General features: G+C 39.2%; 1 protein-coding gene across 1 annotated transcript in view; it reads right to left on the bottom strand.

Annotated features, from left to right (window-relative positions):
- The window catches only part of NECAB1 (N-terminal EF-hand calcium binding protein 1), a 53,634-nt gene that overhangs the window by 18,439 nt on the left and 16,801 nt on the right, over positions 1-18,394 (bottom strand). The window contains exons 3-4 of the mRNA XM_035893901.1: positions 17,490-17,515; positions 14,998-15,095 (exon numbers count right to left, since the gene is read on the bottom strand). Coding sequence (XP_035749794.1) covers positions 14,998-15,095; positions 17,490-17,515 — 124 coding nt within the window. The remainder of the gene's footprint in view (positions 1-14,997; positions 15,096-17,489; positions 17,516-18,394) is intronic.

Raw genomic sequence — 18,394 nt, 5'->3', positions numbered from 1 at the left:
TCTGCAGTGACATGCAGGTAATACTGTGTGAGGGGGCTCACCCACACAATAATATAAACACCCTCTTTGTTGTTTTCTAATTAATAAATGTAATGGAGAGGGTAGAGCAAACCCCTAGAGCCTTTGCTTACTGTGTAGACCTCCCATCAGGAACAGAGAAGGAAAATGGACTTCCATCTCTTAAACTCAGCTATCTTGAAAGCCTTTGGGTACAATTCAATCTAAAATGGTTTGATAAAATATGAGGTGCATTGAATGAACGATTTGTCTAGTCACCACATCTGAACATCAGTGGTGTTCTGTTATCTCCAAGCTTTAAAGAAAGCTTGTCGTTTGAATGGTGTTGCCTCCTACTCCAGCTGAGAACTCATTTGAGTGTTTTTGGCAACGCATATGGGTATTGCCAAGCTCTTCCCCGTTCTTCCCAGTGTAAGTTACAGCTGAAATGCCTTTTTGACTTTTACACTTATCTTAGAATTTTTGCGTGTGTGTTTGCAATCAGAACACAAATACGGAATGTTTTGAAATTTTTTAAAAAAAAAAGATTGTAGGAAAATAGCTTTAAAAGCATTTTTCTCTCAAATGAGAGCAATCTATTCACAATATATGTTATTAAGTCAGTTCTTGTTGGAAGACTTTACTACAGAAATCTCAGATGTTAAACCATCCATGAACGATCAGAAGCTGCTTATGTAGCCAGGAGCTTCGTGGTCTTCTATGTTTACTTATTCTGTCTTCAGATTAATCAAGTGTGAGCCACTCTCCAACAAATAACAAATATTTTTAAAATAGATACTATGGGAGATTGTCTGTCTACCTTTTGAATGAATACCTGAGACACACACCACTCCTGTAAATAACATTTATGGCAAACTTTATGAATACTAAATCTTACTATGCAATAGGTAGGCTGATTTTTTTCTTCTTCTTCTAAATTGTCTGCATTGTAACTGGTTTAAAACTTTGGTGCACCTGACAGACATCATTTAATTTGCAAAAATTTTGTTTCTCTGTGGCATGTTAGAACAACATGTGTGAATCTGTGAGGCACGGGCAGCTAAATAAAACCCTGCAGAAGAAATCCAGGGTATGTTTTAATTTTTCAGCTCTTGCCAGTGCTCTTGGAAATAAATGAACAAAACATGATGGAACTGACCATTTCTTGTGAGTTTTTGAATACCAAAGCAATCTCACAAGAGGAGGATAATCAAAGTGGTTTAAAATTCTGGGCATCCAAAAAGTAAATGGTACAGATACCTCCATATAGCTTCCTGCTCATAGGCATGGTAAAGCTGATACCGGCATGCGTGATTTACATCATAAAACATACATCAAAGCTGTTTCTTTTTGCAAACTGTTCAGGTGGGCCCTCACTGATGGGGGGAACTTGCAAACACTAGCTCTGCAATACTTGCTACTGTCTGAGGCTGGCTGCTTTTTGACTCTTTCAGAAATGCCTTACTGCACCTGAAAGTTATTAAGGTTGGGTTTTTTTTTTTAATCAGAACTACTCCAGGTTTCTGCATTGCACCAGGATTTAGTCTTTTTTCTTCCTGTTCTGTTGTCCCATAAATTCTATATTTAAAGGCTTCCCTACGGAAAAGGTCCTAGTGATCTTTAGATATGGCTTAGGGTTGCCTTATCAGGTACACAGGGCTTTTTTTTGTAAAGACGGGCTAGGCAGGCAGGACGCTATCATAGTCTGTGGGAATCTAGGCTTATCAAAGACTCTTTCCTTATGTATATTTTACCCAAATATTGCTGTTTACAACTCTTCTATGTGGAATTACTTACCTGTCTTAATGCAGCCAGTTGGGCAAATGGCTACTCAATATTTTTCTTTAAATAATGTCTCTGAGGCCAGCAGTTCTGAGCTCACAGCAATGTTGGGCAACTTCAGCTCCTGCCTGCTGAAAGATAACTACTCCTACCCGTCCTTCTAAACTTCTTTGAAGATCATGGAAGAAGGTATTCAGCATACATAAATTGTCAACATTACTATGATATAAGTCATGGAGGGAAAAAGATTATCTGTTACAATTCACCTTAAACCTTAATTCTAGCTCTCAGCAAGGAGGAATTACCAGCCATGTTTTGTTATTTTTTCACCATTCTACTTCCTACAGAAAAGAGCCTTCATTTGCATTTTACTAAAGACACACTGGTACAATTTCATGAGAAGAAGGAAAATGTTAATTCTGAATTAAGAAAAGTGTGTATCAATTTATTAAGTGTATATTATGGTAGAAGCAGCTTAACTGGCATGCCCAGTATTTGTATTGTCAGTACACTGTGCCACCAATTAATAATTGGACCCACTGATGGCGTCTGTACGTAAACTAGAGAAATGGCCTGCTTCTTGAATTTCATTAACTGTAAATTACCATTCATTAGCATATTCATTATACTGCACAGCAGTTTGGGCCGTCCAGATGAAATAAGTCTGTGTTAACATATTGTTCTGCTTGTTAGTTTTACTGATTGTGAGTGAATGAGGGTAATTTTCCACATCTTCATCATCAAGAGACAACTGTGACCTTTGTGAGCAGCTAAGATTTGAGTTTCCATTAATGCAACTGAAAATACACATCATTAGTGATTTCCCTGTGGAAAAGGTCACTGTGGTCTTTAAAACTGGCTTATGGCTATCTTAAAAGGTGCAGAACAGGTTCTCCTTTTATACAGGCGGAGGAGGCAGCACTTGGGTATCTCCTAAGAGAGTCCACATCTCAGGGCTACCACAGGTTCATTGACTCTCTTGATCTTCTCAAGCCCTGGTGCCAGCCCTGATCCTCTCCCCTTGGGTGATCTGAACCACACTGATCCACTTATCAGAAAAGCGGCTCCTTAAGATGGGGAAGGAAGGAGATACCCATGTTTGCTTACTTGGGGCAAGAAAACTAAACTGTCTGGGACAACAAATAAATCTCTCAGAAGGGGTGGGATCTTAGGGAAGAGCTCCACAAGCTTAGTGAGAAAGGATGTCTGGATGTCACCTGGTCCCACTCCCTGTTCGGAGCAGGGCCAACTTCAAAGCTAGTTCAGGCTGCTTGTAGACATGTCAGATGAGTTTGGAACATCTCCAAGGATGGAGATTACACCATCTCTGGTCCACTGTTGCACCACCTTCTCTGTGCAATGTATTTTCCATATGTCTAGTCAGCATTTTCCCTTCTGCAAGGTGTAGCTGTTGCCTCTTATGTTTTTGCTATGCACCCCTGAAAAAGCCAATGTTATTTTGTCTTCTCCATAAACCCTTCTTTAGAGAGCAGAATTATGTCTTCCCTCAGCCTCTTGTCCAGGATGAACAAGCCTGGTCCCCATGGCCTCTCTTTTCTATATTGCTATTTTGCTATATAGTAGTTTCTGTTACATAACACTTTATAACTTATTTATTTAAACTTTATTTTATTTGTAACATTACTTACAATATTTATTTATTACTGTTATATTATTTTGCCATTTTCTGCTTCCTATTTTATATGCTGTATGAAAATAATTTCATAAAAATTATTTATGCTTATCTTTACAGAAAATACCCCCAAGGCAACTGAAAAGTAGTTATCATTGAGTTATCATTCCTCAGTGAGGAATAATCTATTTAAATTTCTCTTGATCATGGAATGTCTCCTGCCCTGTGTGTTTAGATCCTACATTAGTGGGACAATGCCCTGGGTTACAACTTTAAATTGAGGATATTAATATTAGCCCAGAATAACTGCACTAAAATGAAAAAGAATTCAAGCCTTTTTAATTTCAATCACTAAGATCTAATTCTTCAGACTGTAGGATGGAGTCAGAACAGACTCAGAATAAAATCATAATTTTAGCAGAAGCCAGACTTCACACAAATGCAACTTTTACAGCATCCTAATTGTAAGAGTGAGCAAAGGCATAACACGCCAAACTATTAAATAGATTCAACTTCAATTTTCGTGTGTGGCACAAGCTTTACAAATTTATCAAAGTATTATATTTGGAATAAATTACATGTTTAAATCCTGCCTAGAGAACTGGAACAGTGACGATCTCTACTAACCACTTGCAGTGCTGACATAAGAGGAATGAAATAAAACAGGCAGCCATGGGTGATTACAGGAGAATATTGACACACATTTGTAATACTGTCCATCTGAACTGCACAAGAGTCTATCACTCTCCTTTACTGAAGAAGTAATATACTCTTATTGCAATAATAGCATGTACAAAATTCATGCATGGATAAAAAGTAACTCCTATTTAACTGCTATTAAGTGCACTATATAGCTGAGAGACAAGAAACTGTGGTTTGGCCATGTTTTGTATCAGCAGGTAGCAGGGATATGTGTAATGCCGTTGCTCCTGGGAGAAGGCTGTAAGAATACAAGGAAAACATCAAAGCTGTTGGTGGTTTTGATAGGTATCAACAGGAGAATGACTAGGTTAAATGTTTCTTTTTCTGCTGTGAAGTTATTTCGATATACTTTTATGTTTAAAGGTATGGAGATAAACTTAATTAGGTTTTTGGTTTGTGTGAGGGTTTTGGGTTTTAAGTTCTGACTATTTAACACATCTTCTCTGCTATCCAGAAAAAAATCTGAGCATTGTCTCTTTCTGACCTAGTAGGTAAAAGACTTCCACAAAAAAAGATCAAAGAATTTCCCAAGAGTTTTCATTACTCTGATAAGGAGCTCGGAGGAAAGGGGTGAATCTCTGGAATATCCTTGCACAACTGCTCAGAATTCATTGCTTGCAGCTTTTAGAATTTATCCGCATTTGACTTGACTTGAACTAATAGTCACGATCTTAAATAAGTTTTATAGATAGAAGATCCTGTGAAATGAAATTCCAAAACTCATTTAATAATGTCCCTAGACAAAAATAACTGTTTATTCACAGGGTCCTCTCTGCCTTGTAGCAAGGTGCAACTGGTGATATATTTAGCACCATCACCAGCATCCCTCTCTTCAGCTGAGTTTACAGATGAACGGTTGAGTACATGGATTTATGCAAAAAGGATTCAGACTTCACTTCTAACCAATGTCAACCCTGTCTCACCAGAAATTAGGGATTGATAAAAAGAACAACCCAAGGAATTTAGGTCAAGTCATCCATAGTCAAAAGAAGAAATGTTCCAGATGGTTCTTTTTAGGAATTTACAGACTGCATTTAATCAGTTTTATAGCTATTTTATCTAGAAAAAGTAGAATATGAGAAAGAACTATGCCTGCGAATAGGAACAGTTCTTAAAAGCCTAATGCAGCTGGAGCTTAGTAAGAAGTTTGTTTATTGGTCTGATATTTTGATGTTACTACTTTTTATCCCTTTGTTGACTTCTGATTACTCAAAAGGGATTGGTTGAAAAATTTGCACCTTTAACTTGATAACGCTTTGAAATTTAAACAACACAAAAAAGCATCGAAGGCATCTGCTTTACTCTGCTTTTTTCTATTTTTTACTGAAAAGCTTTTGGCAATTCTTCAGAGTTCAGTCAAGAAAGCCCAGACTTTAGGACTTTCTTCAATAATTGCTTTGGAATCCTCTCTCATTTTGGAGATCTAATGTTGAACACTGTTAAAATTTTAGAGAGGTATGTTTGGTATGATATTAGAGCTGAACGAAATGCCTGTGAGAGATGGAGATGGGAGCGGCATCATTGTTGTCAATTCTTTGAATGAACAGTATGTATGAAATTTTGAAATTATTGCCATTTTTTTCTTAGAGTTGAAAATAGAACTATTTTTTGACAAAAAGAATCTTCTTTTGTTCTTCTTTTGGACCAAGAATTCATGCTTTTTTTTCCTGCAACATAGCCAACATCTACCTGGAAGGGTAGGGTTAGAACTATTTTTTGACAAAAAGAATCTTCTTTTATTCTTCTTTTGGACCAAGTATTCATGCTTTTTTTCCTGCAACATACCCAACATCTACCTGGAAGGGTAGGGTGGTTTTTTTCTCCATTCAGTTCTGTATTCTTGAGGCTGGGCACTGGCAGTGCAGGGCATGTAACACCTAATCTGTAGGCAGCCACATATTTTATTGTTTTTCTGGCTCTGTCCTTCCCTTTGTCTCCTCTGTGAAAAGCATGAATTTACATCAAATCTTTCAACCCTCATTCCCCTCCATGGTATTAACTTATGATATCCATGCAAGTGGTGCCTGGCCACTGAAGGTACCTGAAGATAGGATGTGAAAACACAGCATTAATGCAAGAAAGATGAATCTCGAGTCTGCAGTTTGCTTGGCTAGCTGGGTGACAAATATTCTGAGAGGATGTTTTCTGATGTGGAATTCAGAAAGTACTCTTTGTGAAACTCTCTTCTTCATCGATGATCTTTTAATCAGTATCTTACATCTTCTAAATAATTATGAGAATCAAAACCCCTACTCACTGTGATGGAAGGAGATACAATATATGCCCAATTAACTGTCATAAAAAGAAATCTTGAAGCAATGAAATATACAGGAGGAATTAACTGTGTGTGGTTAAGAAATACATTAGATTGCAGCATTTTTGTCAGTTGGCTTACATTATTAAGTACTAATGATTGCATGCTGCAGTATGTACCGCTGCTGCTCTTTATGTCCTGAACATCGTTTCTCTGCCTTCAGTATTTTATGTAACTTTCATCCTGAACAGATTTCTATTTCTTTATAAGGAATAATAAAATGGATCACTCCTTTTTGTTCTGGATTTTCATTTCCAGTGGAATCTGGATATTTTGTCTGCTTTAAAACATCAAGGTGAGAGATGGCTATGATATTTTGGACTTACACTGACCTAAAAAAACCTTAGTGGTGAATGCAAGGAACAAATGAACTGGATTCAAAGCCATGAAAATTAACAATCAGGATAAACTGAGTAATATCTGCCTTAAGTTATTCTTTGGCAGCAACTATTCATTATATTCATTCTGCAAAAGGTGCATTTGTAGCAAGTGCAATTTCAAAGAGAACAAGGCTAGATTCTGTGGAAACTGTTAATAAATTCTAATCATGTGCAAAAAGCAGTGCCTGCCAATTCAGCACAGATTTTGAGAAAACAAACAAACATACAAACCAATTTAAAACTTCATTTTTGCTCAAACAGAATGTTAATTGTGGAACTCTGTTGTTGACATATGCTTGTCTAGCTTTTTTTTTCCAGTTATTTTGTTTTGTGGTATAATTTACATAATCACTACTGTTACTATTACTCAAATATGCAATTAAAAAAACCCAAGGTATTCTGGTTTATAATGGGTATCAACCCTCCAGAGTGGAGTGATTTGCATAATTACTATAAATGCACCATCAGTAACTACTTTGAATGTCTCTGTGTTACTCTTTCAGCTCTTATAATCTTTTCTCTTACTTTGACTGGCTCCTATTTTTAGACTCTTCAAGAAGTTTTCCAGTAATTACAAGGCTGCATTGACTTCGCTTAGCTTTGGGGGTTTTTTGAGCAAAGCAGAAAAATGAATGATTTCATAGGAGCAAAGAATTAGACATGCTGTGTCAGTCACCGAATCCAGCATCTTGCTGTTGCACACCGTGCGCTCCCCTTTCTATGTTTTTGCAAGCAACATGTAAAAAGCAGTTAGGTTTTTTTGCCCCCAAATGCTTGGAAGGCTATTCCAGAACTTGACTGTTCTATTGTATAAGAATTATCTTTCATTTCCATTCTAAACTTAATGTGTTTATGCTTTGCATATTGAAATGCTGGGTATAAAACAGTCATGGTTGCTGCTGCTTAAGTGGTGTTTGCTAGTTCACTGAGGCTGGTCCCCAGCTATCACAGACAGATCACTCGGTGTCCTACATAAAATAGTTGGAAAGGAGGGAAAAAAATCCCTCCAAAGCAAAGAACATGAGACTTTAGAGGCTGAAAAGGAGAAATTTTGCAGTGTCTTATCCCTCATTTCCTATGTTTGCCTGCCATTCCTTTCCATGGAAATCTGCAGTGCTTTTGTCTCCAAAAGAACTGTACCTCTGTATTTACCGAAGGAGTGTGCACTCAGAGGTCATTTCTCTCTTGATTCAGTTTTGAAAAAGTGTATATTAACTATTCTAGCCAAAGCACTTTCTGGCTTTCATCTATGGAAGAAAGATCTTGCTGTCCTTTTGAGGAAGAAAGGAGATGTAAAGAAACAGAATGAGGACAATGAAATAAGGATGATGAAAAGATGACACAGAAGAACAGATTAAGGGGACATCTTCAATATTTGTTTAAACAATTTCCTACTGTGCTGACAGCCTTTCTTGGTTATTTTGATGTTCCCTTTACTTTAGATTTTCATTTCTCATTTTGTTGTTCATAAATACTTTCTATTGGCTGTACAAAAGTCCTGCCCAAGTCCATCCAGGAGGCTGCTGTTGCGTTATAGTTATTGGATTTGCACTTCAGATATGAAGCGCAAATAGGGTCAAGTTCCACTCTTACTCACTGGATCAAAGCTTTGTCTTCTAAGCACTGTCAACCATAAAAGCCAGTTTCCGTTTACTTAAAAAAAAAAATCTACTGCACTATTTCCTTTTGAAATTAAAATATATCATCTAATAAATAAGATCAATATAACCTAAGAAACAGCTTAGATATGAAGCTTTTTGTTACTGGAGGTTGGATCACTTTACAACAAGTATGGTGGTCTTAAGTCACTTTTGAAACAGCTCACAGGGCGGCCTCCATCTGCAAGGAAAAAGAAGCAGCTACATGGGCACTTAGTGCAGCTCTGCCGAGAAAGCATCTCTGCCAGGCTCAGCTTCTCTCAGTGATTCCCAATTCCCACCATTTTGCCAATGTGCCAATTCAAAAGGTCTGACTTTTAGTTGTCACTCCAGTAAGTTAAGAGCTGGTACTCTGTACGTCAAGATGGTTGTCAGCTCCGTAATAGACAAGTGAGCTAGGTGAGGCTCAAGCCAACAACTGAAATCACAGAGCAGGAAGCGTGTCGCATCCTGAAAGCCCCCTGGCACAGTCACTTGGCCACCAGCCAGCTGTGGTTAGGCTTTCTCCAACACTGCAGCATAACCTGCCTGAGGGAGCAGGGGGATTAAAATCATCTGAAACGGTCCCTGCTTCCTCCCAAGCCTCTGCTCCAACCTTCACTGTGCACTCCAGTGTTAGTGGGGACGCACGGGGAGCAGTCCTGGCTGGAAAATGACCCTGTGCTATTGGCAAAAGGGAAGGCGGGAGGAGAGGGTAGTGCTCTTCAGCTGGTGAAGTAACAGCAAACTTCAAATGGGTGTGATGACTTTGATAAAAGGCACTGTTGGATCAGGGTAAGCCATCACTGGCTCTTCCTTTGGGGGACAGTTCCTCTGGGAAAAACCCTTGAGAGACCTCAGAGCTATTCAAGCACCTAAACTGGAGTGTGGTGCCCTATAGACACCCACTTGGTTTCCAGCTGCTGCACCAGAAGGGGGTCTCCCCCTGCCCCTGGGTCTCCTGGAGATCCTGCGTGCTATTTGTCAGGCCTGTGCAGACATCTTGGACATCCTTGAATATCCCAGGTTTTCTAAAATACCACTGGATGCCTATTTAAACCCCTGAATACTTCTATATCACCAGCTTCATTTCATATGAAAATTACATTTCTGGTGATTAGATGAGCTTTTGCTAGTTTACTGAGTACAGAATAGTTCACCAACAGGTTGCATTTTCAATAAACTCTAGTAATACCAGAAATAAAAATGATAGAGCAAAACTTGTTCTTACTGAATGGCTGACAAATAGCAACAATTTTATGGCTTGATAAGTTGAGGAAGACACATTCTTTAGTCTGTAAATTTCTGATTTGCAGTATTCACAAGTCAATAGAAGCAAGATGTCAAGCACTTTAAAAAACCTGGTCTATTTATCTACCTGCATCATTACTCACTGGCAGATTTTATTTTCTGTGCTGTGGGTTACAAAGTTTCTCCTCATTGTATTTATATGTGACTGCAAGCTACAGAATGTAACAAAAATGCAGCTTGCTGAAAAAGTTACATTTATTTGGGTAATAAAAAATATTAAATATTTTATTTAAATATGCTCCTGCATTTTGCCATAAAAGATGTCAGAGAGAAAAGGCTTTAAAGAAACAAGCCTTCCAATGCATTTCTAAAATTTTGCTGAGTCTAATTTTTAATGCTTCCTGTATAAAAGACGAAGAAGAAATGAGATAAACATAACTATCCCAGCTTGTACTTTGATCAGGGAAGTACCAACCTGGCGAGTACAAGAGAAACAACTGACACCAATGTGTCACCAATCTGTCCTCACCAGTCATGTATAAGCAACTCAGGCAGACTCTCCATCCTAAGGAGAGAAATAATCAAATATCAAGGGCCACAAGTCCCTCTAAAAATCCTCAGATATCTTTTTCCCTTCCTTGTGTAAGGATAAAACACAGGAGACGAGTACCAAAACAGAAGGGCTGTAGCTTCCCCAGTATCCTTTGGTAAGATGTGTTTTGTATTAGAAGAATGTTGCCTGCAAATGCAATTCAGTTTTTTCCCTGCTGAAAGATGTTCCTTGCTATATCTGTTTCTCTGCATTTTTAGCTTAGCACCTTCCCTTCAAGCGACGGAGCGTGAACCACTCCTACACTAACAAGGGCCTCCTGTCTCCCCAGGTGCTATTTAGTTTGGATCGACTGGAGGGATCTGGCCCCAGAACAGTGAAAGGAACTCTGGTTTCAAAGTTTCTTTAACCTGCTAACACACTGGAACATTTTGTCCCATGTAGAAATGGACTTGATGTTTTCACTTTCAGATAGCACAGGACTGGAAGACTGGAGAAAAGCTCAGTTCAGGAAAGCCATGCTGACACCCCTTTCAAACCAGAGAGGGCAATAAACTACACAGAAATTATGCTGCAATGAACTTGCAGGAATCACACAGAATCAGAGTCACAGAATAGCAGGGGATGGAAGGGACCTCGGGAGATCATCTAGTCCAACCCCCCCTGCTAAAGCAGGTTCACCTAGAGCACATTGCACAGGACATCATCCAGACGGGCTTTGAATATCTCCAGAGAAGGAGACTCCACAACCCCCCATGGCAGGCTGTTCCAGTGCTCTGTCACCCTCAAAGTAAAGAAGTTCATCCTCATATTCAACTGAAACCTCTTGTGTTTCACTTTGTGCCCATTGTCCCTTGTCCTGTCGCTGGACACCACTGAGAAGAGTCTGGCTCCGTCCTCGTGACTTCCATCCTTCAGATATTTATACATGTTGATTAGATCCCCCCTCAGTCTTCTCTTCTTCAGGCTGAACAAGCCCAACTCTCTCAGCCTTTCCTTGTAGGGGAGATGCTCCAGTCCCTTAATCATCCTAGTTGCTCTCCTCTGGACTCTTTCTAGGAGTTCCTCGTCTTTCTTGTACTGGAGAGCCCAGAACTGGACACAGTACTCCAGGTGGAGTCTCAGCAGGGCAGAGTAGCGGGGGAGGATAACCTCCCTCGACCTGCTGGCCACGCTCCTCTTAATGCACCCCAGGATACCATTATCTGCTAATCTGTTGTATTAAAAATATCTACACATTGAAATAATATGGAGTGATGGGGACAATTTGGCTGATCTTGATTTAAATCCAGGAGTCCATAGCCAAGCCAGTTGCTCTTGGTGAGAGATCTTTCTGACTAAAGGCTGAACAGGTTGGGAATATTTGTAAACAAGACCCAAAGTGTTTGTTCATTAACGCATGTGATTTTCAAAACTGAAACAAGACAACATGAAGAGTCAAGTCTGTTTCATGTACAAAAACTACTCAGTGCACACTTTTGTACTAGATTTACAGATATGAGTCAAATAACGCCACACACTTTGGTGTTACCAAACTTAGATTAATGTACACCATAAAGTAAAGCAAAGTCCCTTAAACTACATTTAGGGTTTTTAAAAATTTCTACTTCTGTTTCTATCTGGAATAAGGAGGGTTTATAGATTAGGTATTTAGATTTTTCAGACATTCTGATCCACTGTTCAGCCTTTTGTTGAAGACTGATACATCTTCCTTCTCCGGGGTCTCCTTGGAAACTAAAACTGAACATTTCTTCTAGGGCTCCAATTGCGCAGCTGCCTCTTGTGCAAAGTACCTGCTGAGTATGGGCAACATGAATTGGTAGGAAAGCAGGGATTTCCTATAGGAAGGACTGAGTGGTGATTGTTTATCTGACTCTGAACTGGATAAATAAAATGAATGAAGCACCAAGTTGCTCCTTCCCCCCGTCAAATATTTAAGACTCAATGAGCTGCCTACCTGAAGTGGCATGCACCCTTGGAAAGTCTAGCAGAGACTGATAGTTAGAGGTGCTGAGCTTTCTCCAATCCATGAAAAGTCAGAGAGGATGGAAAACTCACGGCAACCCTGAGGACTGGGTCCATAGTCAGCCCCATGCTCTGCAGGGTGGAGTTCAGGTTGTTTTTACTTTTGGTTTTTAATAAGAGAATTCTGTCCTTGGAAGTTTGGTCCTGGTCATTGGGAACTGACTCAGCCATTGTAGATACTGCCATGTCTTTGTAGCTCTCAAAGCTTTGTTTCTGGGCTTTTTTTCTATAGATGAATTTTCCAGCCAGATGATGGCTTTCAAGATCATAATAAATGCTCCCATTACTCAGTGACTAAGGGAGTAGGTGGCTGCAACGGCAGAGCAATGACAAAGTTTTATTTTGCACTAGGAGGGGAAACCCAAGCCTTGCTCTGCATACATGCCAATGGCCGCTCATAACCAGACCACCCATTTCTGAGTACCTGCTTGTCTGAGCTGCGGAGTCAACTTGAGCTAGGAGCTACATCACATGTACTGTGTGTCACTGGAGATGAACATCATTTATCCATGCTAACTCAATATGCTAACTAGCTTTTGCTCCAGCTCTGATTTTAGGTTGATATGTTCCAGAATTTAGACTTCAATAAAAGCTTGGACTAATTAAGATGGAAATTTTACTATTTGCACTCCAATGATTTATCAGGTAGTCAGGTTACATAACCTATCTGTTTCCTGAGAACTGAGTTCCTGGTGTGGATAATCCCAAATTTGGATTGCGAATTTAATTTCCATACAAAGCTGTAGTTGCTGGGTATATCCTTGGCAGAAAGCTCTATTTTAGAATATTTGAAGACACAATTTTTGTTTGACTATGTTCGCACACTGTGTCTACTAATTGGAATTAAAAGTATTTTTTCCAGTGTTAGCCTTGCTCTAGTTCTGCCACCTCTAATGAATAGTCAGTTGGGATATTCCCGAAAGAGAGAAAACCCATTAAGCTTCAATCTTCAGTCAGGAAAATAAAAATCAAAGAAATTGTGGTGGGTTTTTTTTTTAGATAGGTTCTTCAAGTAGAAAAATGAAACACTTATTAATATTCCAGATTTTTTTATCCGTTTCCTAGTCAGGCCAATGCTTACTTCTTACAACTCTGATTAGCCTACTGGGACTCCTCCTCTGTAATTAACTTCTGACGTAATTCTTAAATGCTGTGTTCTGTTTACTTCCAGTAGTTATCAGATGACATGTCCTGCCCTTTAGCTGTAGTTTATATACATGGCTGATTTTTTTTGTTAAAATTATGCATGGCTAGAATAAACTAATCTGTTGCTTTTCAGTGTCCAGCCCAATGAGGCAGTGAGTCAGCACACATTCACTTCATTAGGAGTGGAAGATGGACAGCATGAACAGACTTTCAGCTTACTGGTTCAGGCTGTAAATAAACAGGTTTTTATTTTGGCAGTTCATGTAAAATGTATGAGTATTGTACTCTTGCAAACACCTGATTGCCAAAGATCACAGCTTTGCTAGAGCAGCACAGCTCTCTCCACGCTGATCTCTCCATTGATAGACTGAAAAAATCAGTGTTTTTCCTCCCCCTCACTAAATTCTCATTGAATACTTTGGGCTGAAATTTCTGTTGTTGATGGGTCACCTTCCAGCAAACAGCCTTGTGGTGCGGGTCTGGGGTTGGGCTTATAGGATCTAGGTTCACTTTTTTCTCTGGTTTGTGCTTTCCCTCACCTTTTGAAGCTATTCCACCTTGCACAAAATATTTAACTGTTCAGCAAGGGAAAAGCACCATATTACCCAGTGTCTTGATGCACTTTTGATCAGACTTGAGCTGGGATGTGGCACAAACGATCATGTATGACCATAATGAATTGAGTGCCAAGTGGATCAGCTATGTAGCATGTCCTACAGCACGGCTACATCCCCCGCCAGTTGGATGGATGGAGAAGCCGAACTCCTGAGCAACATCTCCTCCCTCTGGGCAGAATACCCCCTCACAGCGCTGGTGGGCAACGGCCCTAACAGCACCTCTTTGCTGACCCTGGGAGTGCTGGTTTTGATTAAAATGCCTGAAATGGAAATGAAATATTATTTTTGGCCAGGATGTTTCACTCAATCCAAATTTCTGTGTCTGCTGTTGCTACAGTCAGAAATAGTTTCAAGTGATTTACGTTGGCCAGTCATATTTAGGGACTAAGTAGTTGGGATGCACAGACACTGCCTACAGGATGGTTTTATAATCATAAAAGTATTGGGGAACATGGGGAGAGATATTAAAGCCCTTTTTAATCTTTTTAAACTATCCTGAAATCTACTTTTAACAATAACACAAATATACCTCCCTAGCATGTCTCCAGATGACTCTTGCCTACCTAATTTAATGGTAGTCGTTAATATAGTTTAAGGCATTAGCATCTTTCACTAACATGTTTTCTACTTCAAAAATTTGGATTATTTTCAAATGTTGATATACTGATAATACTTACCCACATTTGGCATGGGACATGGAATACTCTCTTGTACGACAATATGAAGAACATTCTTCAGATCATTTGCAAAGATCATTTTGGTTATATCCAAACTTTGCAGACAGAGCTTTACAGCTCTGATACTCAACCATTTTCACAACCTTTTTCCTACTGGACTTTTGCTACAAACACGTATATGTGGAAGAACTTAGGTATGATTTAGTAACTTTAGATAAAATTACTGGATACATATTCAAATAAACAAACTATACAATGTAAAGAAAATGTCACAATTTTTACTTACTTTCTTTGTTTTGTCCATTGCCTTCAGTATGGTTATGTTTAAGTCTTCCAAGACAGACAGAACATTTTCATACTCTCCTAAGTGCTGGGAAAAATATTCTAAAAGAAGAAGAAAACCCACGTCACCTATTCATGACCTGAAAAATCAATATTTCATTAAATATCAATTTTATCAAGTCTGAATTCACTTATGGTATTATTAACTATCTAAATATATAAAATGAACAGGAGTTACAATGAAAGGGATGATTTTATTTTAAAATTTTCATCAAAATAATTCCTGGATTACTTAAAATACCAAAATCAATGTTTCAAAACATTTTCTTTCAATAAATGAGTTGCCAAATTGGCAAAAAATTTAAAATATCAGTTTGAGAGCTGAAAGAGACCTACTTTCAAAATATTTACCCTTTCTTTCTAAGCTGGATTTTCAGTTTAGTAGCCTACTTTACAGCTACTATCAGGAAATGAAGTTTTTGTGTTTATGTACTAAATCTGATTATAGTGATACAAAACCAAATAACACTGATAAAGTCCTTAGAGGAGATAAGATCAAGGCGAGACTGTTGTGAGTCGGGTTCAGCTGAGACCAGATTTTTCTCTCTGAGAAGAGAAGAGACCATGAGATGCCCAGATAAGCTTCTAGTCCCAGGTACTGTGATTATATTTTCAACAAGTATGAAGTATGCAAAATACTTTTAACAAAAATCATGGAAATAAGTTGCAGGATGTCCTTGCATAGCTGCTCAAAGCAAAGGACATTTTAGCAGAAAGACCTGATGTAAAATCAGGGGGCAGACTTCAGTCAGAGGCGTTACAGCAAGAGGAGAAGTTGACCCTAGGAAATCATGACCTGAGTTCCCATGTGGTCAATGAGGCAAAATGCAACTGAGGGAGGCACAGGAAGGAAAAAGTATGAAAAAGAAAGAAAGAAAATGTTAAAGCTAGAGACTGTGTTAGACAAGGCATTTAGACATCAGACCACCTGGAAGAGCCTGAAAAACAACTAAATGGCAGACAGGAGGAACGAGATTAGACAGGAGCTTTTTGAAATAATAAATAGCAATACTCTGAGGCTTTTAAGAGGTCAGCGTGAGCTTCTTAGGGCGTCATGAAAGCATAAGTTTTCAGGAACACTGCGACATAACCTGGCACTGCTCAGAGGTTGAATGAAATGACTTAGAATGAAAACATACTGTGAATTAGTATCCTGGAAGTGAAGCTTCATTTTGGAGGAGAACTGAGATAACTCAGAAAGAGCTGTATAATCACTAGCTTAAACATGTGTTGAGTAAACTCAGTACCAGATTCACAGATAAGGAACACCCTAGTGGCAACCTATGAAAGATTTACAAGGCAGCTGAAGCAGCCCGTATTTCATCAAAACAGGCAGTAAACAGAGCCAGTGTGGGGCTGATACCCCCCTCAGCCTGCTGGCCAGCCTGGGGTGGCTGGTGGGGCCGGGTGCTGAGCAAACCTGTAAGCCTCCAGGGCAACATCAACAGCAGTAAACCCCTTGTGGAACAAAACCATCTGCCTGCCTTGGCTAGTTTAATATAATTTTGGCCAGATTCTCAACCAGCAGAAGTTGTCACAGCCCAATTCACTTCAGCCGAGTCTCTTGTCATATATTTATAAGCCACAAGCTGAGGTGCCTCTCAGTGGGTTCTTGGCCATGGATAAAGTCACCTTGTGGGTAAGTAAGTGAGCTGGCACGCAACTTGACAGCATTTTAAGCTTATATAGGTCTTCAACATTGTTGACCATTGGAAACTTGATCAGGCTGCCCTCTTTCCCTCAGAAATAGGCTAGTTTTGACAAGTATAACTTTTTTTTTTACATTTTGTGGGAGGACTTGCAGAAATTTTCTGTGAAATGTTTTCTGCTGCAAGCAGCACTCCTAAATCAGGTTCTGTAAGATCAGTTGGAGAGCAAACAGGGTTTTGGGGAAATGACTCACAGACCAGAATGGGGTACAGAATTGGGTAACTGGGCCAAATTCTAGGTCTTGCAGGAGTTTTTTGTGGCGAAGTATGATAGGACTTGTCAAACTGCTGTTCTCACTGGCTTAAGTTGGAGGAAAGTAATGGACTTTCCTCCTGTGTGGTACTAATATGACAATATCTTTCAAAATTGCCAAAGCACTCATACCTCTGAAAGTGATAAACTAACTAGAAAAAATATCTCACATCAAAGGGTAATAAGATAAAAGTTATCTATCTATCTTTACATCAAAACAGATCTTGAAGCTCAGAGAATGTGAAGTATTGATCAGGAAAAATGTTTTCAAAGTAATTTCTGCATGTAATGGATGACAGAGTCTGAAAAGACTATAAACCATCTGCATTTTCCCAGGAGTTCTTTCAATGGAAATTATTTTCTGTATGAGCTACAAAGATTAAACAGAAAAAAAAAAATCATATCACATGCTATGTTCACTTGCACAGGTCTGCCGCAGGCATAGATTAAGTTCTTGCCCAAAAAGGAACTTACCGCAGAGCTCTTCTGTGTCGAGATTGCTGGAAAGATAAGAGTATAGAAGGTTAGCGAGCTTAGTAACTTTTTTCTTTTTTGTTGGATTGGTAAATAGTAGGACTCAAAGATTAGCCTGACTGTGATATGAGGCATCCCTGCCTGGGCTGTGGCAGGAGATGAGTGCCTGGCCCTTGCTGGCCTTGCTCTGCTGCTTTAGGGAGGCTTGTCCTAAACCCACGGCTATAGCTGTGCTGCAGCCTTTCTGAAGCTGGCTGTAGGTGCAGCCTCCCTTCCCGGTCATGATCCCAGTGGCACTTTCCGCAGTGTCACTGCTCCTAAGGCTTTACAAAATTTGGTTGCAGTGCTCGCAGAAGTCCATCTAAACACCAGAAATTGTTGTTTTCCCCCACCTTTCTGCCTGTACTCCTCTTCTGTGGTTGCCATGCTGGACAGTATAGCTCAGAGAGCTTGGCCCTTCATGCTAAATGAGGGAAAACGCAATAACTTTCTCCTGTTTGCAGTCCTCGCTGTGCAACATTGCTCCTTTGGAGAGACAGTACAGTAGGAGGGTAAAACCAGACATAGCCCATCAGCACACATAATTTCTAAGACTTTCTGGCCATACAAAACCATTTCATCAGTACTAACTTCAGCAAAATTAGCAATGTGAAAAGTATAGCTGAATTGCCGTACTCCCAGGCTAACATTATATAAATACATAAATGTATGCAAGTGTTCTATACAATTCAAAGCTCTTCACTTCAGACAGGTTTCATCTTGATCAACTCTTAAGCAATATTTTCTCTCTGAGGCTTTAATAGTCAAAAGAAAAAAACATTTGACCTACAGCTCAATTAGCATATTGACTTTCTTCCAAGGAGGAGAAGAAACTAAGTATTAAAGAAACTTAAAAGCATGAATGT

This window comes from Egretta garzetta, unplaced genomic scaffold, assembly GCF_000687185.1.
Source record: "Egretta garzetta isolate BGI_Z169 unplaced genomic scaffold, ASM68718v1 scaffold154, whole genome shotgun sequence".
In the NCBI taxonomy this organism is placed as follows: domain Eukaryota; kingdom Metazoa; phylum Chordata; class Aves; order Pelecaniformes; family Ardeidae; genus Egretta; species Egretta garzetta.
This window is presented reverse-complemented; position numbering and strand designations above follow the sequence as displayed.